At 38.5% G+C, this 26,950-nt stretch overlaps 1 protein-coding gene across 41 annotated transcripts in view; it reads left to right on the top strand.

Annotated features, from left to right (window-relative positions):
- The window catches only part of KMT2C (lysine methyltransferase 2C), a 304,403-nt gene that overhangs the window by 265,087 nt on the left and 12,366 nt on the right, over positions 1-26,950 (top strand). For 31 of the 41 annotated variants that reach the window (XR_010158721.1, XR_010158720.1, XR_010158719.1 and 28 more), the window contains 15 exons: positions 286-397; positions 3,185-3,263; positions 5,282-5,345; positions 7,154-7,386; positions 10,410-12,119; positions 15,145-15,354; positions 16,292-16,456; positions 17,881-18,022; positions 18,170-18,317; positions 19,790-19,968; positions 20,094-20,230; positions 21,278-21,527; positions 22,648-22,787; positions 23,222-23,329; positions 25,082-26,201. Coding sequence is in view for 38 of the 41 variants with exons in the window: in XM_063815061.1 (XP_063671131.1) it covers positions 286-397; positions 3,185-3,263; positions 5,282-5,345; positions 7,154-7,386; positions 10,410-12,119; positions 15,145-15,354; positions 16,292-16,456; positions 17,881-18,022; positions 18,170-18,317; positions 19,790-19,968; positions 20,094-20,230; positions 21,278-21,527; positions 22,648-22,787; positions 23,222-23,329; positions 25,082-26,201 (4,797 nt within the window). In the remaining 3 variants the exon portion in view is untranslated. The remainder of the gene's footprint in view (positions 1-285; positions 398-3,184; positions 3,264-5,281; positions 5,346-7,153; positions 7,387-10,409; positions 12,120-15,144; positions 15,355-16,291; positions 16,457-17,880; positions 18,023-18,169; positions 18,318-19,789; positions 19,969-20,093; positions 20,231-21,277; positions 21,528-22,647; positions 22,788-23,221; positions 23,330-25,081; positions 26,202-26,950) is intronic. The other 10 variants (XM_063815095.1, XM_063815092.1, XM_063815091.1 and 7 more) reach the window with 6 other exon arrangements.

The following is a 26,950-nucleotide window of genomic DNA, read 5'->3' as shown; positions in this document are numbered from 1 at the left end:
TGCAAAAGTTTGGATGAAAGGAAATTAATTGCATTGCTTTAGATTATTGCTTATAATCTCCCTTAAACTTGACTTTTTGTTTTAATTCCTGCAGGACTAAGGTATTAAAGCATGATTCAGTTAAGGACTACTGAGATGTGATTAAACCCAGGATAAGGTTGCCATCTCAGAAATCTGTAATGATTATTAAATAATAAAGTTTAAGAGCTTGTAATATTTGAATTACTTCTTAGTGTACGTTGAACTAATTACTATGAAATAAGTAACTTTATATTTCTTTTCTAGATTTTGATGCAATTACAGATCCTATAATGAAAGCCAAAATGGTGGCCCTTAAAGGCATAAATAAAGTGATGGCACAAAACAATCTGGGCATGCCACCAATGGTGATGAGCAGGTAGGTGGAGTGGCTGCTTGTTTCTACTGGGCATCTAGACATTCATGAAATCATTACTAGTTTTTAGAAAAAACATACAGAAAATGGAAAGCTCTTGTCTAGGAATGAACAACACTATTTAAGTTGTCATGGCATCAGCTCGATATGATCAGATATAAAATGCTATACCAATTTAAGAAATTAGTGTAAGAACCAGTTTAAGAGCATTAGTCTCAAGGATGGTAAATGTAAAACATCTTTAAAAGATTTGGAAGATTGGATTTCCTGATTACTCAAGTCAAAGTATTTAGGTCTGTGCTCTTTTAAATACCTTTAGAATTGTTGATGTTATCAAAGATTTTTTTCAGTTAAGACACTGAGTGATTAAAGCAATTATAAATTCAGTTCTAAAATAAAATGTTCCCAAACCGGTTTTGAATCAGAAAAAGAAAGTTACAAGGAATAGATAAGAGGACAGTTGGAAGTTGGAGTTACAGAGTTTGTCTTTTCTCTCTTAGGAGAAAAACAGAAATTATGCATTAAAGAAGATAGTAGGGGTTATTTCAATATCTGAATTTTTGAAATTATGCCCTCTAAGGGTTGTTAACCACATGGCACTGTTTCTTAAATTTTGATCATGGACCACCATGAGAATTATGGGGTAATTTTTTTAAAAATGAAGATTATTTTGCTCTACTGCAGACCTACTAAATAAGAATATCTGGAGATGGTTGCCTGTGTGTCTGTATTTTTAGCAAGCGTCATGAATCTTACGTGTATTACTATATGAGAACCTCTGTCAATAAAGTAAGCATAGAGCCTCAATTTAGTCGAATTATCTTGTTGAAAAACTTTTATATAAAAAATGTGGATGATTATAGAATTGAATATAAAATTTGCACGAATTTAAGATGTATATATTTCAAAGAAATTTGAATTCTTAAGGGTATAATTCTTTTCAATTGTTGAGATACTTTGGACATGGTTAAGAAGCATTTTTGAGATCAAAGTAGAGATAGTGGATTCCAATGATTTTCATTATTGAGCAATATTTATTAACACTATTTCTCTATCATAGAGATTCCTAACTGTTTTATGTCTTGAATATTTTTGGATTCCAGTGAAGCCTTTGAAAATCTCAGAATGTTTTATATGCAGAAAATCTAAGACATAGCATTACAAAGGAAATGATTATACTTGAAATATAGTTATTAAAATATAATTAAATTTATGGTATATATGCTCCTTAAAGTATTAACAAATTTAGCAATAAACCATAATTTGAAGGTAATGATGAACATAACTAATCTATTAGGTGCCTGCAACACTCGATAGGAAAATAATCTGTCTTCTATTGGTGATAGTCGTGGTACTTGCTAATAATATTGTAGTTTCTATGTATATTCAAAACAAGGAAATGCTGAGTTTTATTTACTACTTAGTTTTGTTTTGGTTTTTGTTTCTGAGACGGAGTTTCGCTGTTGTTGCCCAGGATAGAGTGCAATGGCTCACTGCAGCCTTCACCTCCAAGGTTCAAGCGATTCTCCTGCATCAGCCCCTGGAGTAGCTCGGATCACAGGCACGTGCCACCATGCGCAGCTAATTTTTGTATTTTTGGTAGAGACAGGGTTTCACCATGTTGGTCAGGCTGGTCTTGAACTCCTGACCTCAGGTGATCCACCTGCCTCCGCCTCCCAAAGTGCTGGAATTACAGGCATGAGCCACTGCACCCGACCAGCACTTAGTTTTAAATATGGACCTCAGAATTTGAGGCCTTTCAGCATCTGATGCTCTTTTAGCATCATGCATCTGCCGGTTAGATACATTAGTCATGTATCAGGTATATGGCTTAGTATTCTACTGACTGCTTTTTAGAAATGGAGGTGATAGTCCCTTCTTAGAGTAGTGTGACATGTTGAGTTAGGATGATAGACCATGTGTGATATTCAGATTAGAAGATCATTTAGACCAGACCTGTAGCAGTGGGTAGGGTGACAGATCAATGAAAAACCTGAGTAAAAAATTTAAAAACATATTCTATATCCTAATAGTACTTAAATAGTAATATACAGCTTTTGGAATACATTTTTAAAATTGTATGTATATCTTGATACGTTAAAGCATTTGATAATGCCAGAGGAAATACTTTCATGTAAGCTGTAATGCTTCTGTGAAGTTTTTATAGTTTTAATTAGAGTGAGTAACATTTCTCTAAACACGTTTAACCATGCAGACTGATCTTGGTCAGTCGTCCATTTTTGATTTGCTTTAACATTAGATATAGAAATGTATGAAAATGTATGAAAATTCTTAAATTGGGAAATGTCTTTTGTTTTAGAATATAAAATAACTAGGCTCTCAATTAGTTTTTAACACAGACTGGAATGAGAAAACATTTCCTTAGAGTTTGTTATAAAACTAAATCAACTTATTTTTATTCTGAAGTCTTGAATTCATTTTATCGTAAGGTGGAGTGAGGCACATAATAGAGTAAAACCTCTAGAGTCAGCCTAGCTGGCTTCTTATTGCAGCCCTACTAGTCCTTGTGGGGAAGGTTTACGGAATATCTCTGAATCTTACTTTCATCATAAGTAACATGAGGGTGCTAAGAGCACACTTCATCGAATTACAGTGAGGATCACATCTGCCCAGTACATGAAAGGTAGGGCTTTAGTGTTTTGATGAAGAAGAAATTGCCACTGTTCTTCTCTGGAAGAGAAAACTGTTAAGCACCTAATACAGTTTTTAATTAATATTAATAATTTCTAAACGCTCATCATTTGATACTTGTGTACCCGGTTTTGACAGGTTCCCTTTTATGGGCCAGGCGGTAACTGGAACACAGAACAGTGAAGGACAGAACCTTGGACCACAGGCCATTCCTCAGGTAACACTGCCTGTAATGAGTCCCTCTAGAATGCACGCTTTTCTGTTTCCCAGCAAACTCATGCTTTAGAGTAAGGCCCCTGCTAGAGAGTAGTACTAGGTTTGTGCAGAAGTAAATGCGGATTTCACCATACGCCATTTGCCAGTGGCAAAAACCGCAATTACTTTTTCACCAACCTAAATAGTAGCCTTATTATCAGCACAGCCAAAAGTAACCAAAAAGACATTTTACTGCTTTTTAAACAAAAGACAAATTAAGGTTTAAAAAGTTGGCTGTGATTTCTGAAAAGGATTTATATACTTACGGGTAAAAAGTCACTTGATGGCAAAACCACACGCTCAGGACTTTTGGTTTTACTTTTATTTACTTATTTTTAACTCCAGAAGGACATTTTCATGTCCTGCATTTTAGAATTAAACCCATTATATTTAAAATGTAAAACTTCTATAAATACTAGAAAACGGCTGGGCACGGTGGCTCACGCCTCTAATCCCAGCACTTTGGGAGGCTGAGATGGGCAAATTATGAAGTCAGCAGTTTGAGACCAGCCTGACCAACATAGTGAAACCCCGTCTCTACAAAAAATACAAAAATTAGTCAGGCGTGGTGGCGCACACCTATAGTCCCAGCTACTTGGGAGACTGAGGCAGGAGAATCGCTTGAACCCGGGAGGCAGAGGTTGCAGTGAGCCGAGATCACGCCACTGCACTCCAGCTTGGGTGACAGAGCGAGACTTCGTCTCAAACAAACAAACACAGCAAGTAGAAAACAATATGCTATATTTGTTTTTTCCTTTTTTCTTCCCATCCTTGTTGAAAGATATGCTATATTCTTAATATAATATCAAGCAGTATCTGGGGAAGTAAAACTCATGCAGTATTTTTGTCAGTGATTTTTTTTTTTTATAAAGGGAGCTACCTACTATAATGTATGTCCTGTTTTCTTCCTTGCCCTGCCAGTTATGCTTTAGATTTATTATGCTGATAATTATATTCTTCTCATTATTAAAAGAGGAAACAGAAGCCATTTGATATAATGGGAAAAGCATAGCCTTTATAGCTGAGTTTTTTAAAGAAATTATAGTTCCACTATGAATTTACTGTGCAACTTTGGGCAAATTCTTTAGCCTCTTGTTTTTTAATATGTCAAATGTTAAACCAACTGCTTTGTAGTATTGTGAAGATTGCACATAATACATTCTGGCTGCTAGTATAAGTTTATAATTATTACCTTGTATACAGCTCATGTTAAGGAGAACTTGTGACAACTGGATAAACATTTTTCAACATTAATTTGTTAGGTGATTATCAGGGACTTGTGAGATTAATAACTGCTTGTTCAGTCACCTGGAAGAAATAAGACTTTTAACTTGAAAATAAAACGAATTAAATACTTTTTATTTTTATTTTTTATTTTTTTGGGAACAGGATCCTGCTGTGTTGCCCAGGCTGGCCTCAAACACCTGGGCTCAAGCGATCCTACCACCTCAGCCTCCCAAGTAGCCGGGACTACAGGCGTGTGTAGAAAATAAGACTAATATTTTTATTAACGTATTTTTCTTTTATATTTGTGCATGTTAGAGACATTAGTTTTTATTATAAATAACCATGCTGTGGAGTGGCATTTAGTCAATCTGGAACTTGTGTTTGATTGAAGAAGAAACCAGGTAAACTTCATCAAAAAGTGAGATTTTTTATATAGATCTCTTGCTTAGTATTAGCAGTAATTGATTTGCCCTGTATTATATTTCTGATGAATAATCCTTTACCTCAAGCATAATTGTTTTCAGCCAAAATCTAGACAGTATAGTAGTTCAGAGATAGTAATAAGAATTCAGAATTAGGTTGCCACCACTAAATTCATTCTACTTTTTATAAAAAAACCTTTAAAAGGTATCTTAGGAAATTAAAGGTTTTTTTCTTCCATTTCTTTTTTTCTTTCTTTCTTTCTTTTAAAGTTTTTTCCCCCCTTTAACTGAAATGTGGAATAAACATATTTGTAAATTTTACTTATTTTAGGATGGCAGTATAACACATCAGATTTCTAGGCCTAATCCTCCAAATTTTGGTCCAGGCTTTGTCAGTAAGTATAAATCTAATAAGTTAATGTTTTCTGGGGATTGCTTGTCTGCACTCTATGTGTGCTGTTCTAAACCTGAAGTGAGTGTAGGTACACCAGTTCAAGCCCAGGTGCCCTCCTGTCTTATTAAACATCACTGCCCTATTAGGCAACTCTTCTTCAAGGTGTGTGTTTTCATTGCTTTTTTCACTGTGCATGAAGAATTATAGTTACAGAAAAGTATTTTAATACAGAAAAACCATCTTCCCCATTCTCTTCAATATTGTTGCTGTTTTTGTATACAGATTGGGCACTTTACAGTCTATAGAATTAAACCACGTTTTGCTCTAAGAACTGTCTTCCTAAGTGACAAGGACACTAAATGGGAAAAACAAAGGGATTAAACTTAGCAGTAAGTTGGGTTAGCAGCATGGTGTAAAGGTCAGGTATGCAAGGTGCCCCTGAATCCTTTCTAGTTATTTGCAGGGGTCCCAAGGTGGTTCAGGATAGTGTTTAAGGTTCTCCCCAAACTGAACCTTTCTGAAATCTTCAGACTGTTTAGCTAACTTTTTTTTCACCATTATTTTTCATTTTGCTCACCTCTGCTCTCCTGGTTCCAGAAACCAGAAAGGCTTTCCTTGCGGTAGGTCTCATTCTACCAGAAGCAGAACTTCTGAAATCTTGTGAAAAAGCCTGTTCTTAAAAAATGCCCTTCAAATTTAGTAGACTAGATTTCAAGTTCATACATGTACTGGAACTTCTGGGTTTAGGAACAAACCCAAAGTCTGACCTTTTGAAATTCCCCCTACATTAATTGTTAACTATAATTTGAATACATATTTGCATTAAAAACAAGTAAAGAACTATACCAACTGGCTTTTTCTGGCTTTATTGTGCCCATTGGCTTTGGTTGGATTCTTAATGTATGACAATATTCTGTTATCATTGATGTTATTTTCAGCGAATGTCCTTCTTAGAAATGCATTTATTCATTTCTTTGTCTTGTAGTGAGTCAAAAAGGTATATTCAGAATTTCACTACATACGATGACTTTTTTTTTTCCCCTTGGACTGGGTATCAATGAAGTAAAGTGCCCTTAAAGAATAAAGAAGAGAATATTGGTACAAAATGAAGAGATATAGCCATTTGGGGAGAATTACTGGCAGTTGTAAAAGTAGAAAATGTTTTGCTTGGTTAACTATTCCCTCCCCTTATTTTAAAAAATATAAACTACAGAATAATAATTACCAATGTTTTCAACTTATGGATTTCCTTTATAAGTCATAGACTTTAAATTATTCCATTCTAAAACATTCTGGGTTCCTTTTCTCTCTGTTCAGGATATTTTTTCATTATTAAGAAATAGGAAAGAACTTATAAACTCAGGAAAATTAACATGGGAAGTGATTTCCTAGTCTATGCGCTAGACCTTAATGGGATATGTCTTTGTCTCTTCAAAATCTGTAAAATCGTATTCATAAAATGCATGTATACCTTAGTATGTAGTTTGGCTTGTGGGTTAGAGAATTTGTTTAGTAAAAAAAAAGAATTTCATTACATAAGTCTGCTTTTCCAAGATTGGATTTGTAATATTTATAAGTGCTAAGTTAACCAGTATCTCAAGAATGTGCATTCTCTGGCTTTCTCAATTAAATATTTTTCTAAAATCTGATATTTTATCATTACATAATGGTCTAATATTTAGTATTGTGTTTTCAAATTTCCTATTATGTGGTCATGGTGAAACTACTTCCTTACAAAATAGATTTGTGTAACTTATAATGTTGCACTCTTTAGAAAATTAACACAACTGAATTTTAATTTTTCCTCAGATGATTCACAGCGTAAGCAGTATGAAGAGTGGCTCCAGGAGACCCAACAGCTGCTTCAAATGCAGCAGAAGTATCTTGAAGAACAAATTGGTGCTCACAGAAAATCTAAGAAGGCCCTTTCAGCTAAACAACGTACTGCCAAGAAAGCTGGGCGTGAATTTCCAGAGGAAGATGCAGAACAACTCAAGCATGTTACTGAACAGCAAAGCATGGTTCAGAAACAGCTAGAACAGGTAATAAATAGGTTTGCAAAATAGAAACTACCAACAATTAATGAGTAGAATATTTTGGTGTGTCGTTCATTAGTGACTTTGACTAGTGATTTTTTTTGACTAGTATTAAATGGCATTAAAAGTACATTGCCAAAAAGTGACAGCTCTGAGACCTCTTAGTAACTGCAGCCATAACAGCTCCAGTCTTTTACTTAAAAGTGATGGTCACAGCACATACTAAATAAATGACACAAAAGAGATTGAGTCTCATAATTTCGACTTCGAAGAACTATTTTCAACTTTGGTATAGTTGGAGACGTTATTTTTTTCTGCACTAAGAAATCACTGCAAAGACCATGTTTCTGTTATACATCATTGAGAGTATTCAACTTAACTGAGGACCGAGCTCATGGGGGAGATACTGGGTTTAGTTTGGAATAAGAATTGGGGGCCCAGGAAGTATTTTTGTTTACTTGGAGTTGATATTATTATTATTTCTTAACGTTTTGGTCTTAAAATACATTGGTATGTCTTATGTGAAGTACTGTTCCAGAAAAATGAAATCATTTTGCCATTATCTTCTATTATAAACCAGATGTTTATCAGAATATTTAAACTGAAAAATATACTGGAAAAGAAGAAACATGTAAAAATTGTATTTAAAATAAAACAATAGTAGTGTACAAAATGGGTTCAGAGCCAACTCCTAGGTATATTTACCCAAGTAAATTAAAAACTTAAGGTTCAGGCCAGGCGTGGTGGTTCATACCTATAATTCCAGCACTTTGGGAGGCAGAGGTGGGTGGATCACTTGAGGTCAGGAGTTTGAGACCAGCCTGGCCAACATGGTGAAACCCCGTCTCTACTAAAAATACAAAAATTAGCTAACTATGGTGGTGTGTGCCTGTAATCCCAGCTATTTGGGAGGCTGAGGCAGGAGAATCCCTGCACCAAGGAGTCAGAGGTTGTGGTGAGCCGAGCTTGCGCCACTGTACTCCAGCCTGGCGACAAAGTGAGACTCCATCTCAAAAAAAAAAAAAAAAAAAAATGTGAGTGCTCTATAATGAACACTGTAGGAAGCACTTCCATTTACGTTGTCTTGTCTACATCTTTCTGAAGGAGTTAGTATTATCCCCATTTTACAAACTGATTCATTGTAAAGGTTATAAACACTGTGTACACGTGGCCAGGCACGGTGGCTCACGCCTGTAATCCCAGCACTTTGGGAAGCCGAGGCGGGCGGATCACCTGAGGCCAGGAGTTCGAGACCAGCCTGGCCAACGTGGCGAAACCCGTCTCTACTAAAAATACAAAAAGTTAGCCAGGCATGGTGGCAGGTGCCTGTAATCCCAGCTGCTTGGGAGGTTGAGGCAGGAGAATTGCTTGAATCCGGGAGGTGGAGGCTGCAGTGAGCTGAGATTGCACCATTGCACTGCAGCCTGGGCAACAAGAGCAAAACTCTTGTCTCAAAAACAAAACAAAACAAAAAAAATCCCCAAAAATACCCCCACTGTACATGTTTGCTTATAACTATTAGATTAGGGATTTGGACTCAAGTGTCTTATCTTCAAACCACAGCTACCACAATAACGTACCAACAATAAGGTGATCATAATTCCAGTTGTTTAAAACTACGATTATTCCAGAATGAAAGGTTTCTTTTCTCTTTAAATCTACTCTCTGGGTTCATGTTTACTGTAGGTTAATATTCTTGTAAAGATATGTTTAATAAAGTATATATTTTTTTTAGCACTTTCATTGCCATCTGGCATATTTGTACAAGGTCTTTTGATGAGGGCCTAATTTTTTTGCATATCCATGGATCAAATCCTATTTAGAAGCTAATACTTGAAAAATGGGATACATCATCTATTACATAGTTGCCAAAGATCCAGTATAATCATATTAAGATAAGCAGTTGATGGTAATGTTTTAAAAAGTATTATAAGATATCATGGGAAAGACATGGATGACCACCTTATATATCCCATATACTGTTGTAGGTGCTTTCTGTACTTTCTTACTACTTCACCAACCAATGGTAATTTCTCAGTTCTAACCAGTAAACTGGCCAGGAAAAATAAGAAAATAGGAGTTACACAACCGTTGAAGAAGAGATGAAACACGATTATTTGCAGAAAATATTAGTCTACCTGGGGAACCCAAGAAAATACTTTGAAAAACTATTAGAACTCCTGAGTTTAGTATATTAATATTTATCTAAAAATTGAACGATGTTGAGAGATATACACATCCTTTTGCATTCCTTCTTTCCCTAGCTTGATGAATGAGATGGTGAGGTTCTCCAGAACATAGTTTGCGTCTTGATTGATATCTGGTCTGTAGTATTGAGCACATTGGGACACAAAGGTTTTTGGAATGAATTAATTAATTGATATTAGCCATTATATTAAGAGACTATTTACAGACTATTCAAAATACTTCCTCGGAGCTTGTATAGATTTCAGAAATTATAATTTGAGTGTTAGCCATTAAATTGAAAGTGTTCAACAAATTTAGTCTTTTTAATCTGGGCGGGGGGTGTGATATTCGTGCTGGTAATTCATCTTGTCTTAAAATGTTGTACAATTTATATATTTAAGAAATGAAATCTTAACATTTAAATGGTTCAAGTTTGAGTTAAGTCTGTTATTCTAACATTGTATATTGTAATTTCTAGGACATCAAAATTAGCTGCTTGTGTAACCTTTTTTATTGTATATTTTTTATGTATAGTATAAATAGTATATATGAGTTTCACCATACGATTTTAATATTTTACTAAACCGTTTTTGATATTTCATATGTGAAGCACTTTTACAGATAACTTTATAAAAATCCTGTTGTTAAAGAGATTGACAGTTGTTAGTTAAGGCTTATCAATTCAATTTTTTTGTGACTTTTGCAGTTACCCAAGCAAAATATGTTTGCTTCTGCAGGGCCAAACTGCCCTCTGTGTAACCTCAACCACAGTCATCAGCCAGCGTTTTACTTCAGTACCTATGCTGTATAGAAATGAGTAATGATGCATTTTGTTATTCCAGATTCGTAAACAACAGAAAGAACATGCTGAATTGATTGAAGATTATCGGATCAAACAGCAGCAGCAATGTGCAATGGCCCCACCTACCATGATGCCCAGTGTCCAGCCCCAGCCACCCCTAATTCCAGGTGCCACTCCACCCACCATGAGCCAACCCGCCTTTCCCATGGTGCCACAGCAGCTTCAGCACCAGCAGCACACAACAGTTATTTCTGGCCATACTAGCCCTGTTAGAATGCCCAGTTTACCTGGATGGCAACCCAACAGTGCTCCTGCCCACCTGCCCCTCAATCCTCCTAGAATTCAGCCCCCAATTGCCCAATTACCAATAAAAACTTGTACACCAGCCCCAGGGACAGTCTCAAATGCAAATCCACAGAGTGGACCACCACCTCGGGTAGAATTTGATGACAACAATCCCTTTAGTGAAAGTTTTCAAGAACGGGAACGCAAGGAACGTTTACGAGAACAGCAAGAGAGACAACGGATCCAACTCATGCAGGAGGTAGATAGACAAAGAGCTTTGCAGCAGAGGATGGAAATGGAGCAGCATGGTATGGTGGGCTCTGAGATAAGTAGTAGTAGGACATCTGTGTCCCAGATTCCCTTCTACAGTTCCGACTTACCTTGTGATTTTATGCAACCTCTAGGACCCCTTCAGCAGTCTCCACAACACCAACAGCAAATGGGGCAGGTTTTACAGCAGCAGAATATACAACAAGGATCAATTAATTCACCCTCCACCCAAACTTTCATGCAGACTAATGAGCGAAGGCAGGTAGGCCCTCCTTCATTTGTTCCTGATTCACCATCAATCCCTGTTGGAAGCCCAAATTTTTCTTCTGTGAAGCAGGGACATGGAAATCTTTCTGGGACCAGCTTCCAGCAGTCCCCAGTGAGGCCTTCTTTTACACCTGCTTTACCAGCAGCACCTCCAGTAGCTAATAGCAGTCTCCCATGTGGCCAAGATTCTACTATGACCCATGGACACAGTTATCCGGGATCAACCCAATCGCTCATTCAGTTGTATTCTGATATAATCCCAGAGGAAAAAGGGAAAAAGAAAAGAACAAGAAAGAAGAAAAGAGATGATGATGCAGAATCCACCAAGGCTCCATCAACTCCCCATTCAGATATAACTGCCCCGCCGACTCCAGGCATCTCAGAAACTACCTCTACTCCTGCAGTGAGCACACCCAGTGAGCTTCCTCAACAAGCCGACCCAGAGTCGGTGGAACCAGTCGGCCCATCCACTCCCAATATGGCAGCAGGCCAGCTATGTACAGAATTAGAGAACAAACTGCCCAATAGTGATTTCTCACAAGCAACTCCAAATCAACAGACGTATGCAAATTCAGAAGTAGATAAGCTCTCCATGGAAACCCCTGCCAAAACAGAAGAAATAAAACTGGAAAAGGCTGAGACAGAGTCCTGCCCAGGCCAAGAGGAGCCTAAATTGGAGGAACAGAATGGTAGTAAGGTAGAAGGAAACGCTGTAGCCTGTCCTGTCTCCTCAGCACAGAGTCCTCCCCATTCTGCTGGGGCCCCTGCTGCCAAAGGAGACTCAGGGAATGAACTTCTGAAACACTTGTTGAAAAATAAAAAGTCATCTTCTTTTTTGAATCAAAAACCTGAGGGCAGTCTTTGTTCAGAAGATGACTGTACAAAGGATAATAAACTAGTTGAGAAGCAGAACCCAGCTGAAGGACTGGTAAGTGTAAATCATAAACACAACAACTTTTTTCTTTTGTTTTAAATTATACTTACAGCAGATTAGTACCAGCAACTATATTTCCACATTATTTTACAACCTTTTTATTCTAAAGGACCATTTTTTATTTTGTCATTTCTACCTCTCTGGAACCCATGTTTTTATTTATATCTAAACTATATTAAATAATAATTTGTTTACTATTTTTTAAAAAGCAAAGGCATGTATTGCATTTCATATATAATGTGATGTGTAGCAACTGGTTATTACCACATTGAGTTGATATGACTAAAGCAAAGTAAGTAAATGTCTATGTACTTTATTGTAAATAAGTGATTAATTTCCATTAACCTCTTTAAAATGTAGAGGATAGCCCATGCACCCCTATTAATACCCTTGGCACTCTTAGGGATACCACACTGGGAAGCTATTGTGTGGTTACAGTGTTGTATTGATACTTAATGTAATGTTACATGTAGATACTGTTTTGTAGTTTTCCATGTATCAATTTTCTATCAGTTTTAAGTTATTAACATTTAATTTGCTTTTTTTTTTCATTTACATGAAGAGCTAACTTGTAAATATACCTTTACAAGAATCCGTCCCCTTTATTTCAGTTAACTTCATTAAGATAGTTCCAAAACTGGAGTTTGAGTCATGGGAATTGGTCTGCTTAATAGCTCTTGCCTGTTTATCTTTCAGAAGGTGCAGTGCCATTACCAGTGCATTCATAAAGCTGTCCCTAGAGAGCTTCTCAAATTGGATTTCATTTTCATATTTTAATTAAGCGTTGAGTGGTATATTTAGTTGTCCAGTTTTTTCATTTTAAGATTGTTAATGAAGCTCATCTTTTTGCAAGTGTTGCTTTTTTTCTTGTCTTTGACCATTCAGTAGAGATTGAGTGTTGACTTGATAGATTTGTGTAATTTTTGTAAATTTTACTGGTTATGCTTTTACAGTTGTCACCAGTAAATATAGGCAACTCTCCAGCACAATCTCCATCCACTTTCTCCAAGACATCTTATACCCTGAGGAGTACTGAATAACTTGCAGCCTTCTGTCTTTTTACCCTTCTATGTATACCACATGCTGCTGCTTCTGCCTGTTCTGTTCTCCCTTCTTATATACGTCTGGACAATATATTTTTATCTTTTGAAATGCAGTTCTTGAGTCATCTTTTTCCAGATACCTTTCTCACCTCTCCCAATCTCAAATATGTGTTGATGCTCGTGTTCTCACATAGCGATTTCTGTTGTACCACTTAACATTATTTAAATAGCTCCTTGAAGGACGTAGACTACATTTTGAGCATGTTTATATTAAAATTTGTGGGTGTAAGACTGTTTAATGGCATGGGGAACAACCACGTCAAGTTTAAAAAGTAGCCCCTCCCCCCAAATTAAAGTGTGATTTAAATAAATATATAGTGATTTAAATATATATAAATATATATATAAATATAAATATATATATATATATAATTAATTTTTAGGTTCTTGCCACTCAGAGTGCAGTCCTTGGGGATCCACAGCATCCACATCAGGTGGGAGCTTTGTAACACATGCAGAATCTCCCGCCACACACCTGCTTCTCAGAATGTAGACTTAACAAGATCCCCAGGTGATTCCTGTGCATCTGAAGGGGGAGAAGTACTGCTCTAGGCAGGTGATTCTCAAAACTAAAGTGTGAGGAGCGCCAGGAGGGCTTGTTAAGCCAAGATTGCTGGGCACCAGCCCCAGTATTTCTGATTCTGTAGGTCTGGGTGGGACCAGATAATCTGCATTTCTAAACCAGTTCTAGATGCTGCTGCCGCCCTGGAGACTCCCCTTGAGAGCCACAGAACTATCCTGGAGATGAGCAGTCTAAGCCTGCTTTCGCCTCCCTCCATGAGCTAAGAATGGCTTTTACATTTTTAAATGGTTGAAAAAAAATCTAAGGAAGAGTAGTATTTTGTGACACATAAAAATTATACAAAATTCAAATTTGTCCGTGAATTTTAAAAGTTTTATTTGAACGCAGCCAAGCTCATTGATTTATGAATTGTTTATGGCTGCTTTTGAAGTACAAGGGCAGAGTTGAGTAATTATGCCAGGGGCTGTATGGCCTACAGAGGCTTACAATATTTATCATCTGGCTCTTTACATAAAAACGTTGCCATCCATGCGCTAAACTATTCAGAATATAACTGGAAACTAATTTTCAGAACCGTCAAAGATTCAATGCAGAATTCATTACAGTAAGTTCAGCTACTATAATCGTCTATAGCAGAATACTGCTGTTAAATTTAGAAATAATGGAGCCTGAAAATATTCCTGTGTTTTAAGGTATTGATAGGACTACCCTTAAAGGCCTTTTCAGGGCTTGGCTTATTCTCACTTTGTAATGATAAAAATAAAGAAAAGGTTTATTTGTTATCATCTAGGTTCTCTCCCATTGACTTTAAGTATGTGGCCATTATTTTTCAGTCAAATACGGTTGTGAACTAATTTGAAGAACCGGTGTTTTTTCTTTTTATTGTTGTCTGGTGCTATCTGTTCTCTCACCTAAGATGCATAGGCTGTAAAGCTTTTCTGGAGCCTGTGAATTGTTTCAGCACACCTCATATTTCACTAGTTCCTAAGGGGAACCAAAAATAACTCACCAAGACCACTATGCAGAGGCTCCTATAGCCATCTACAAGCATCTCCTTCCCTTCTGCAGTCAGTAAGCAGGAATAAGGGGTTCCCCAGCCCCAGGGAGGTCAGCATGAGGGGTAATGCTTTGCCAGAAAGGGCTGTGGCCTTACTAATGAGTTCTGCTCTTTCCTCAAGCTTCGCAGCTTACTGATTTCCATACTCGAGAATAACGTTTGAAGAAAAGGATGGTGTTTTTGGAAAACCAGCATTTGACACCACTCTATCTTCCCTACTTATTTAATAACTTTTAGTGCCATGTTAGGATGATGCGTCATAGCTTGGCACTGCATGAACTAAAAACCAAATATGCAAATTGTTCACTTATTTTTTACCCTTTCCAATTACATTAGCAAACTTTGGGGGCTCAAATGCAAGGTGGTTTTGGATGTGGCAACCAGTTGCCAAAAACAGATGGAGGAAGTGAAACCAAGAAACAGCGAAGCAAACGGACTCAGAGGACGGGTGAGAAAGCAGCACCTCGCTCAAAGAAAAGGAAAAAGGACGAAGAGGAGAAACAAGCTATGTACTCTAGCACTGACACGTTTACCCACTTGAAACAGGTGAGGGTGAGTCATTTAGAGCAGCCTCTTTTAAAAGTCAAGGATATAGGCTGGGGGCAGTGGCTCATGCCTGTAATCCCAGCACTTTGGGAGGCTGAGGCAGGTGGATCACTTGAGGCATGAGTTCGAGATGAGCTTAGCCAACATGGCAAAACCTCATGTCTACGGAAAATACAAACATTTACTGGGCGTGGTGGTACACGCCTGTAATTCCAGCTACTTGGGAGGCTGAGGCCCGAGAATTGCTTGAGCCTGGATGGCAGAGGTTGCAGTGAGCCGAGATTGTGCCACTGCACTCCAGCCTGGGTGACAGAATGAGACTGTGTCTCAAAAAAACAAAACAAAACAAAACAAACAATTCAAGGACACGAGAGATCAAATGCTAAAAGACATCTGGACAAGGAACCTAGTAGACTTTTTCCAAGCAGAATTGCACCGTATCCTATTGGCATCTGAAATTTATGGTAATACAAATGGATTGATAGGTGATAGTCAAGATTTTCTTATGTTCATAAGGAGTAGCCTCAGTACCAAGAAAAAAATCTGTCCTCAGTACTTTGTTGTGACTCTGAATCCAAAGAAACGCATTGTGAATTCTGTTCTACACCTTTGTGGTTGTTACAGAAGGTGGGAGACAGTTGCTAACAGTGCTGTTGGTGGTACCCAGCCTCAGTTGATGCCCTGGTTTTTGCTGAGCATAGATAAGAAATATGTTTTTCTTGTTAGATGCCTGGCAGCATTCACTTAGTACAGAGCTTATTTTTAAGTCTCAAAGGTCTGTAGTCTCTCTCACTTATTCCAGCATTTTGATACTTGAAAATTTTAAGTCTCATTTTTCTGAAGCCTTATTCAACAAAGTTGCTTCGGGTCTTAGAAAGTTGAGCTACACTGAGTTCCTTTTATCATGTACATTACTCTTAAATGTGTTTTTTAATAGCAGCTCTCTCTGCTCCCTCTAATGGAACCAATCATTGGAGTGAACTTTGCGCACTTTCTTCCTTATGGCAGTGGCCAATTTAATAGTGGGAATCGACTTCTAGGAACTTTTGGCAGTGCTACCCTGGAAGGGGTTTCGGACTACTATTCTCAGTTGATCTACAAGGTATGTTTCTCTGCCAAGGTGTTGTCTTGCTTCATCTTTGGGTAACATGTCAGAATTGATAGAGCTTGTCTTATTTTTGTATTTAGTTTACATCTACTCTTCCAAGTTTTATTAAAACTTAAGTTCAGCTACAGGGTTAAAATTTTACCTGGTGAAGTATTTCTAGCATAAACATTTGAAGTTGTTTTTATAGGTAAGAATACAAATTGCAAGAAATATCTATTATGTACTTCCATGGTAGTGGAAATCCTTATTTCCTTATAACCTTTATTAACACTTAAAATGAATTCAAAAATCATTGTAAATGGTGGGGATTTAATAAAAGTAGTAGTTTACCTTGAAAAATGAAATTAAACAATTTTAAGTATATCTAATAATTTAGGTATTAATTACAACTAATTCCTAGACTATTGTAGGTTTTTTTTTTTTTTTTTTTTTTTTTTGAGACAGGGTCTCGCTCTGTCACCCAGGCCAGATTGCAGTGGTGCAATCTCAGCTCCCTGCAATCTCTGCCTCCCAAATTCAAGCAATTCTAGTGCCTCAACCTACCAAGTAGCTGGGACTACAGGCATGCACCACCACACCCTGAGGTCAAGGCTGCAGTGAGCATGATTGTGCCATTGCCCTCTACCTCTAGCTTGGGTGACAGAGCAAGTCTCTGTCTCCAAAAAGAAAAAAAAAAAACTATCTTAACTCATAAGCTGTTCTCCAACCTTAGTTTATCATCCTCATGAAATTCTTTATCTTTGCAAAATTTGTAATTTGACTTTGCACTTGATTTGCATGGTGTTATTGGTAGATTCCAAGTCTCTCCTTGAGAGACTAATCAGTAAATGACAAATTGGTGATAACTGTTAAGCTGGGAGAGGTGTCTGAAGAGGAACTACATTAATGATTTAGTTACTTTAGTAGTAGCATTAGTACTGTTGCTTCTTTTAAAGGTCTTAGTCAATCCAGATTCTCATATCTCGGATGTGAGTTGTATTACAAATTTAAGACCAGAAATTCTTAAGTTTTTCATAGAACTAGGGCATATCTTAATGAGAACTTAAAGGATATTTTGATAATATTTTGCAATTTCTTGATTGCATTTTAAAGTTATTCTTCACTAGCTATAACCACGAAACTTGAAGAACTGCATAAATAAAATCAGGTAGAAAGGAAATTAGCTTCTTAATTTCAGAGCTTAAGTAGTCAAGCTGGGTAAAGTAAGCAAGTTGGTATGTCCGTAAAATCACGAGTATCTGTTCCACTAAGAAGCCTCCTGGCCTTGTAGGTATTGTTTTCTTGGTGTGCAAGATACATCTTGATTACATTTCTGTAGCCTTGCTTCTATGTGCAAAAAATTCACAGAACTACGTTTTAGCAAGGTCATTGCATATTTGCTCAGTAGCATATAATTTAAATTTTTTGGTCTCCTGCAGCAGAATAATTTAAGTAATCCTCCAACACCCCCTGCCTCTCTTCCTCCTACACCACCTCCTATGGCTTGTCAGAAGATGGCCAATGGTTTTGCAACAACTGAAGAACTTGCTGGAAAAGCCGGAGTGTTAGTGAGCCATGAAGGTATGATTATAGCCTCCAAATTTCACACCTCGGAGAAATGTGCCTCTGCCAGTTGTGTATTGTGAAATGGCAATAGAATTGTAAAGTTCTACCCATTTATCAATATTGACTGAATGTATTTATGGTTTTGTGTTTTTGCTTTTCCAGTTACCAAAACTCTAGGACCTAAACCATTTCAGCTGCCCTTCAGACCCCAGGACGACTTGTTGGCCCGAGCTCTTGTTCAGGGCCCCAAGACAGTTGATGTGCCAGCCTCCCTCCCAACACCACCTCATAACAATCAGGAAGAATTAAGGTACAGGTTATTTTTTTCTCAAATAATTCTTAGTTATTTCTTTTTTTTAAAAAAAAATAAATGTATGTATGTGGCATAATGTCTTTAGGAATAGCATGTAAAAACATTTGAAGAGTACAATTTGGTGAATAATCTTCAGGATTTAAAGTTTATAAGACATTGTTACCATTAAACATAATTAGTTTGCATTTTTTTAAGCCTACATCATATAGAGAGTTAAATAATCTAATAGACATTTAAGTATTAGATTATTTAATCTAATTAAATAATCTAATAGACATGAAGGTAGTGGAAAATCTCCATGCAACATATTTCAGAAATCATTGTCCTTTAAAGGGTATTAATGTGATTTATTGGGTTTATTGTTGTTTGTAGATGTCTAAAATGAAAGAGCAGAAGTTGCTATATCAGAGAACGCTGTCGTGGAAGAGAGTTTAAGAACTGTCTGGGGTTTGACGTCTTTGTGTCAGTTCTTTAACTGTAAGATTCTAATTGGGGAGAATCAAGTTCCCTTAGTAGATGATCGCTAGCCACCTCTTTAGATCCAGAGGGTTCTTACAACTTCATCAAATAATTATCTCTTCTTTGGAAAATCTGCCCACTACCCTCTATTTGATGAGACATTTATTTAACCTAAGTCCCTTACTTTATTAATGGGGAAACTTTGGACCGAAGTGGAGAATAATCTGTCCCAATTGAGGATCCAGGTCCTCTTTCTACTGTACCTCAGTAGGCCAGCCTTTCTTGGGTCTCCTGCATGACAGCTACTTCTCTGCGTGAGGAGTGGGAGACAGCAGTTCCACAGGGTTGTGGAACTTAGTCTGAGACCTCACAATTGGCCTGGTAGACTCGAACTTGAACTCAACAGAAGGGACCAGTCTTTTGTTTTTCTCACCTCACTTTATCAGTTAAGAAAAATAAGGGCCGATCAAGTCAATGGCCAAGTTTTCTCCCATCTTGCCACTGTAAAGAGCAGCAGTAGGACAGCTGTTTTCCCAGTCAGGTGAACGCAGGTGTGACCATTGCATATGTGTTGGACTTCTCTTTCCTTTTTTTTTTTTTTTGTCTTTTTAAAGTTTTCCTTTTTTATTGTTAAATCCAACCAGCAGCTCTTTCCTTTTCAAGCTGCAGGAGTGCTGCCCTAGGCTCAACGATCTGGGATTTTGAAAAGGTGCTTTCATGCTCTCTATGTTACATGCTAATCAGAACATCTTCCTCTTTGGCAGGTCTTCAAACTTTGGTGCTGAAGCTTCGGTTAAAAGGAAACATACCATTTAAGTTATTTTGTAACTAAATATTGTTCTTGTATTTTTTTTCCCAGTGTGGCTCTGAGCTGATTCATTTGCTGCTCATCGTATAGGTGCTGCCCAGAGTATCCTTACAGCTGTATTCACAGATGTCAGCAGGGTTGGTACAGGAAGCCCCCAGTGGTGGATTTGCAGACTTTGATGTGTGTGTTTATGTTTTTTCAGGATACAGGATCACTGTGGTGATCGAGATACTCCTGACAGTTTTGTTCCCTCATCCTCTCCTGAGAGTGTGGTTGGGGTAGAAGTGAGCAGGTATCCAGATCTGTCATTGGTCAAGGAGGAGCCTCCAGAACCGGTGCCGTCCCCCATCATTCCAATTCTTCCTAGCACTGCTGGGAAAAGTAAGAACAACACTTAACCTTATTATTTCCCTTTACACTACGCCAATTTACTAATGTAAATATTTTGATTTTGAAAATCCATTAACACTATTTTCCTCTTTTTTTTCTCTCCTTTATTTTTAAAGGTTCAGAATCAAGAAGGAATGACATCAAAACTGAGCCAGGCACTTTATATTTTGCGTCACCTTTTGGTCCTTCCCCAAATGGTCCCAGATCAGGTCTTATATCTGTAGCAATTACTCTGCATCCTACAGCTGCTGAGGTAAAAGATTAAATGACTTCTTAATGTTAAACAGTATGTCCCCAATTTTAAAAGATGGGTCAGGTGTCTACCAGAAAACACACACAACAGGATCACTGAGGATAAAGGGTCAGAGAGCAGAGCTGATGCTCACTGCAGACCTCTCAGCTGCCTTTGAGTGCCATCGTTTGTCATTGAATTGGTCTCAGCCTACGTCAAGTAAAAAGGGAAATTAGAGCTCACGTTTTCTTATTAAAGGATGTATACTTCAGAGAACTCTTTTTTTTTTTTTTTTTTAATAGAGACACAGTCTCCTTCTGTTGCCCAGGCTGGAGTGCAGTGGCACAGTCATAGCTCACTGCAGCCTCAAACTTACTGGGCTCAAGTAATCCTTCTGCTTTAGCCTCCTCAGTAGCTGGGACTACATGTGTGAGCCATCATGTCCATCTCAGAAAAAACTTCTTTGTAACTGTTAACAGAGAAGAAAATTAAGCAATGAAAAAGAACTTTATCAACAGTAATAGTTTTGCAGAAGCAATAGAAATGTTCTTCAAGTAGCATCTGCTTATATCAAACATAAGTAATTTCCTGAGGATTTTTTATTTTTTTAACTCTGAATTCTGTGAAGACATTTCAGTAGAGACCAAACTAAAAGTCCAATGATGTGATATTTTGGTTATCAACAAAATACAGCAGTAGCAAGACCTTTGTCTGTTCTTACGGGTTGTGTCAGAGCTGGAGGGAAGCCCCTGGAAGTAAGCTTTCTGACCACCTGTAGGAACTGACGGGGTCTGTCAGATGTTACGATATCTAAAATAGTTTAATGTGTTACTAGATATTTAATGTTAATTGGAATCCCTTTATGAGGATTTCTGTTTATAAATTTCTTTTTTTGGATATTAGTTCGTTAGAGCTAATTTTTTCCCTGAGATTCTTTAAATAAAATTTGTTGGATTTTCTTAGAATCTATGTATCATGCAAAGAGGATTTATCCTAAGTGTGTATTTTTCTTCAGTGGTTCACTGTTGCCTTCTGGGTGAATAATACAGCATTTGCATTTGGTTTTAGAACATTAGCAGTGTTGTGGCTGCATTTTCCGACCTTCTTCACGTCCGAATCCCTAACAGCTATGAGGTTAGCAATGCTCCAGATGTCCCATCCATGGGTTTGGTCAGTAGCCACAGAATCAACCCGGGTTTGGAGTATCGACAGCATTTACTTCTCCGTGGGCCTCCGCCAGGATCTGCAAACCCTCCCAGATTAGTGAGCTCTTACCGGCTGAAGCAGCCTAATGTACCATTTCCTCCAACAAGCAATGGTGAGCTAGTGAGCTTTTTGTTAACCCCAAATCCATTCCTGATTCAAAAGTTAAGCTTACTCTTTGAGATACTGATTATCTTTTAACAACGGACAGGTAACATGCTGGCATATAGTCCTTGGTGAACTCACCATGTGTGGGTGTTCTGTTTTCTGTGCTGTGATTTGACCTCTAGTGCTTTGGCCTGTGTATTCTGTCATGCTGTCACCAGGGGCTATGTGAGTGCCAGCCATCTGTGCAGGCTGCCAGAAGAAGCCTGTGACGGGCTTGCCCTTGAGCAGCTTTTGTTCTTCCTGTCTCCCAACCCCCATCCCGCTGTGCCTGGGCCACCTGGTACAGGTGGGGCTGGTGACCTGACGTGGGTTCTGTTTCCTGTTCTCCTCTGCTTTCCATCCTCACCTACCTCTTGTTTTACTCTGCACCAGCTCTATAGGGCCCTTCTCTTCCCACAGAGGTGTTCATGCCCCCCATCTCTGAGAATGGAACAACTTCCTTAGACCGACCATGATGTCGCTTTCCTTCCTGCCTCACTGGCAATCTTACAGGCGTGCTCAGTCCAGGCCCTGGCTTCCTCCTCTTGGCTTCTAGCTGTTCTGTCACTTTTTCCCTGCTCCTTTTTGCCTTCACACTGCACCTGAATGATGCTTTCTAATTCCTGAGTCCTTATGTACCTTCTTATCCTTGGCCTTGGCTCTTTCCTCATTTCTGACTCTGCAAGTCACACTTATTTAAGACTCTTATACATATGTCATTGTATCTTTCATAAAATGTTTTTTTACCATCTTAACCTGCAAGCAAAAGTAATATCTGTTTCCCTCTCTGTCTTACTTTGTACTTAGACTGAATAGTAATCTCTCTTGGTGACTTAGTTTTATTAGATTCTTCTTTTATACTGCCATTGCTTTCCCAGCTATTTGAGAATAGGCATGTTTCTTTATTTTTGCCCTAGTGTCAGATAATCAACTCTGTAACCATTGCTTAGAAGATAAATTTTTTTATTAATAAAAGAATAATGTTAATGAACCATGTTGTAATGAGTTGATACTGCATAATTTTTCACCATGTGCCACCTTGTGTCATCAGTCAGTTTTAATTACTAACAAAAGTTGATTGCCTTTAGGTCTTTCTGGATATAAGGATTCTAGTCATGGTATTGCAGAAAGCGCAGCACTCAGACCACAGTGGTGTTGTCATTGTAAAGTGGTTATTCTTGGAAGTGGTGTGCGGAAATCTTTCAAAGATCTGACCCTTTTGAACAAGGTACTTTGCTATTCCTTTTATGACCCCACCTCCTACCTCCAGCGAAAATGTCCTTGGCAGTGTCTCTTCCAACATCAGAGAGAGACACCACTTATGGTGGTGTGATGGACACATGTTCCTGGTGATGGCACCAGCGTATATCAGATGTGCTTGGGCTGAACACCAAAGAGCTACAACAGGCTGTTAAAGGGAATATTATGAGGACTACATATTTTTAAATAGAGTGAACCGTGGACCACATAGTTTGGTTTTATACATGTATTTTTTCCCTAGCTAAATTATCACATGCTAAATATTGGAACATAGTTTCCTTTCTACTATTAAGATAAAGAACCACTGTCACTTTTGAATATAACATAAAAATAATGTATAGATCCTGTTTTTATTAAATTTTGACTTGTTGAGATTCCCACACATTTCTCTTTGCTTTTCAGGATTCCCGAGAAAGCACCAAGAGGGTAGAGAAGGACATTGTCTTCTGTAGTAATAACTGCTTTATTCTTTATTCATCAACTGCACAAGTGAAAAACTCAGAAAACAAGGTGAGATTAGGATAATCTCAGCTGATAACAATGTGTAACGAGTGACTTCTGTGTTCTGGGCATATGGGAGTGAATAAAGATGTGTCCCTGCCTTCATGGAGTTCTGTGTGGGGAATCCAAAGCAGGTGCTGACCCGGCAGAGGAGGAGAGGGTGTAGGGAGCCTTGAGTCGTGCTACTCTTTCAACTTAGTTATTTGACAAAAGTGGGCAGAGTTATGTTTTAAAAGTTCAGTAAACAGAACACTAATATTAAAATCTGTAATTTTACCAGTTTAATTTTTTTTTGAGATGGAGTCTTATTCTGGTCCCACAGGCTGAAGGGCATTGGCACCTCTTGGCTCACTGCAGACTCTGCCTCCCAATTCAAGCAATTCTTCTGCCTTGGCCTCCTGAGTAGCTGGGATTACAGGTGCGTGCCACCACGCCCAGCTAATTTTTGTAGTTTAGTAGAGATGGGGTTTCACCATGTTGGCCAGGCTGGTCTCAAACTCCTGACCTCGTGATCCACCCACCTCAGCCTCTCAAAGTGCTGGGATTACAGGTGTGAGCCACTGCGCCCGGCCGTAAATATCTTAATATTTTAAAATTATTTTTATTGATGTTACCCCAATAGGAAAACCTGTTTAAAGATAAAATTTAAGACTATTTGTGCATTTTAAGAGAAAACACTTTGCTCACAGTGTGGTGAAAGAGGTCTGCTTTACTTGATTTTATGTAATTTGACTGTGTCCAACTAATAGTTGATACAAATGATATGTTTATAATCATGTTTTGAAGGAAGCTTTTCCTGTACAGTAATACTGCCAGTCATTCCTCCATCCAGGTTATTGCTCTGGTATGTCTTTCACAGAAGAACATTCTGAAGACTTATTTTTAACAGGTAGTTGTTTGTAGTATGCCTGTAATAAAATCTAAGCTAGATGACAAATAAATTTAGATCTTAAAATACATCAGCCTAAATGCAAGAAGGATTTTTTTTGCACCAGATAGTTTAAGTTGGTGTGCAGTCCCTGCCTGATTTGGTATAAGGCATGTCTTTTTTCAGATACCTTGTCAGGATTGGGGTATGTGAAAAGAGGGCAGCCTGTGGGTTGGTGTTTATTAGTTTGTGATACTCTGTACCATAAAGTAAATAAGCTATTGGAGATTTCCCCTCAGCTCAACTGTTTCAGCAGCCGGATCAGAGCTGAGAAGCCTCAGAGAAAAGTTAGTATGATTCATTTGTTGACAGGGGCTCCTTCCCTTTCTGTAACATTTACACCAATTGATTAAGGCTGAGATTAACAGATGTGAATTTTAGAGTGGAGATAAGCCCTCAAGAAACGATGCTGCAGCGTTCTTATTTGGTTAAACAAAAAACACTGTTCCATTGTACAAATTATATTAGCTCTTCTGACAGCATTGTGTGTGTGTGTGTGTGTGTGTGTTTTCTTTTTCTGGTTTTAATATAGTTAGAAAGGGGATTGTCCCAGAAAGTGTAAGAGCAGAATATTCTCCAGAATTATGGCTTTGTGGAAAAGGCCTCGAAAGGACGCGGCACAGCTGCCATCACCCGCTCTCTATCCCTGTGCACCTTAGAGCATGGTCAGCTTCTGCGGTGCATGAGCCCCCAGCACTTACTGCTGACTCTCCCTCTGCCCCTCAGGTCACCCATCCTCTTCAGTCATACTGCTCAGCTTCTTGTCTTAACAAGAATTGCTTTTCGGGCTTGTGAATTATTTTTCTTTGTCATGGTTTCTTTATGTTGCCCAGGGATCCATTCCTTCATTGCCACAATCACCTATGAGAGAAACGCCTTCCAAAGCATTTCATCAGTACAGCAACAACATCTCCACTTTGGATGTGCACTGTCTCCCCCAGCTCCCAGAGAAAGCTTCTCCCCCTGCGTCACCGCCCATCGCCTTCCCTCCTGCTTTTGAAGCAGCCCAAGTCGAGGCCAAGCCAGATGAGCTGAAGGTGACAGTCAAGCTGAAGCCTCGGCTAAGAGCTGTCCATGGTGGGTTTGAAGATTGCAGGCCACTCAATAAAAAATGGAGAGGAATGAAATGGAAGAAGTGGAGCATTCATATTGTAATCCCTAAGGGGACATTTAAACCACCTTGTGAGGATGAAATAGATGAATTTCTAAAGAAATTGGGCACTTCCCTTAAACCTGATCCTGTGCCCAAAGACTATCGGAAATGTTGCTTTTGTCATGAAGAAGGTGATGGATTGACAGATGGACCAGCAAGGCTACTCAACCTTGACTTGGATCTGTGGGTCCACTTGAACTGCGCTCTGTGGTCCACGGAGGTCTATGAGACTCAGGCTGGTGCCTTAATAAATGTGGAGCTAGCTCTGAGGAGAGGCCTACAAATGAAATGTGTCTTCTGTCACAAGACAGGTGCCACTAGTGGATGCCACAGATTTCGATGCACCAACATTTATCACTTTACTTGCGCCATTAAAGCACAATGCATGTTTTTTAAGGACAAAACTATGCTTTGCCCCATGCACAAACCAAAGGGAATTCATGAGCAAGAATTAAGTTACTTTGCAGTCTTCAGGAGGGTCTATGTTCAGCGCGATGAGGTGCGACAGATTGCTAGCATCGTGCAACGAGGAGAACGGGACCATACCTTTCGCGTGGGTAGCCTCATCTTCCACACAATTGGTCAGCTGCTTCCACAGCAGATGCAAGCATTCCATTCTCCTAAAGCACTCTTCCCTGTGGGCTATGAAGCCAGCCGGCTGTACTGGAGCACGCGCTATGCCAATAGGCGCTGCCGCTACCTGTGCTCCATTGAGGAGAAGGATGGGCGCCCAGTGTTTGTCATCAGGATTGTGGAACAAGGCCATGAAGACCTGGTTCTAAGTGACATCTCACCTAAAGGTAACGTCTGCCGTTCACATGCTGTGCAGTGCTACTTACTCTGATGTCAGGCTAATGAATGTATTTTGTCAATTTTCCATGTTTGTCTCATGTTCGTTTTATATTTTATAATGTGTATTTTTCATTTACAAATGCCAGTTTGTGTTCTCACACCTTGCTCTCTTTGCTATACAGTTGTCTAAACACTTTCATAGTCAATATATCTTTGAACATACGAGTTGGTGAGGTAAATCCGAGAATGATTTGTAGATAAAGGTTGCCTGTCATTTGCATTGGGGACCTCCTTTTTCTTTTTCTTTTTCTTTTTTTTTTTTTTTTTGAGACGGAGTTTCTCTTTTGTTGCACAGCTGGACTGCAATGGCGCGATCTCAGTTCCCTGCAACCTCCACCTCCTGGGTTCAAGTGATTCTTCTGCCTCAGCCTCCCGAGTAGCTGGGATTACAGGCTTGCGCTACCAGGCCCGGCTAATTTTTATATTTTTAGTAGTTTTTAATTTTGTATTTTTAGTATTTTAGGGTTTCAGCATGTTGGCCAGGCTGGGCTCAAACTCCTGACCTCAGGTGATCCACCTGCCTCAGCCACCCAAAGTGCTGGGATTACAGGTGTGAGCCACCGTACCTGGCGGGGACCCCCTTTTTCTTAAAGTCAGTTTCTAGAAGGCAGGAATGACATCTAAATCATACTGTATACATTGTCATAAGACAATGTATAGGAACATCAGATATTAAGTTTAGAGATGGAAATTAAAC

Source organism: Pan troglodytes, chromosome 6 (assembly GCF_028858775.2).
Source record: "Pan troglodytes isolate AG18354 chromosome 6, NHGRI_mPanTro3-v2.0_pri, whole genome shotgun sequence".
In the NCBI taxonomy this organism is placed as follows: Eukaryota; Metazoa; Chordata; class Mammalia; order Primates; family Hominidae; genus Pan; species Pan troglodytes.
This window is presented reverse-complemented; position numbering and strand designations above follow the sequence as displayed.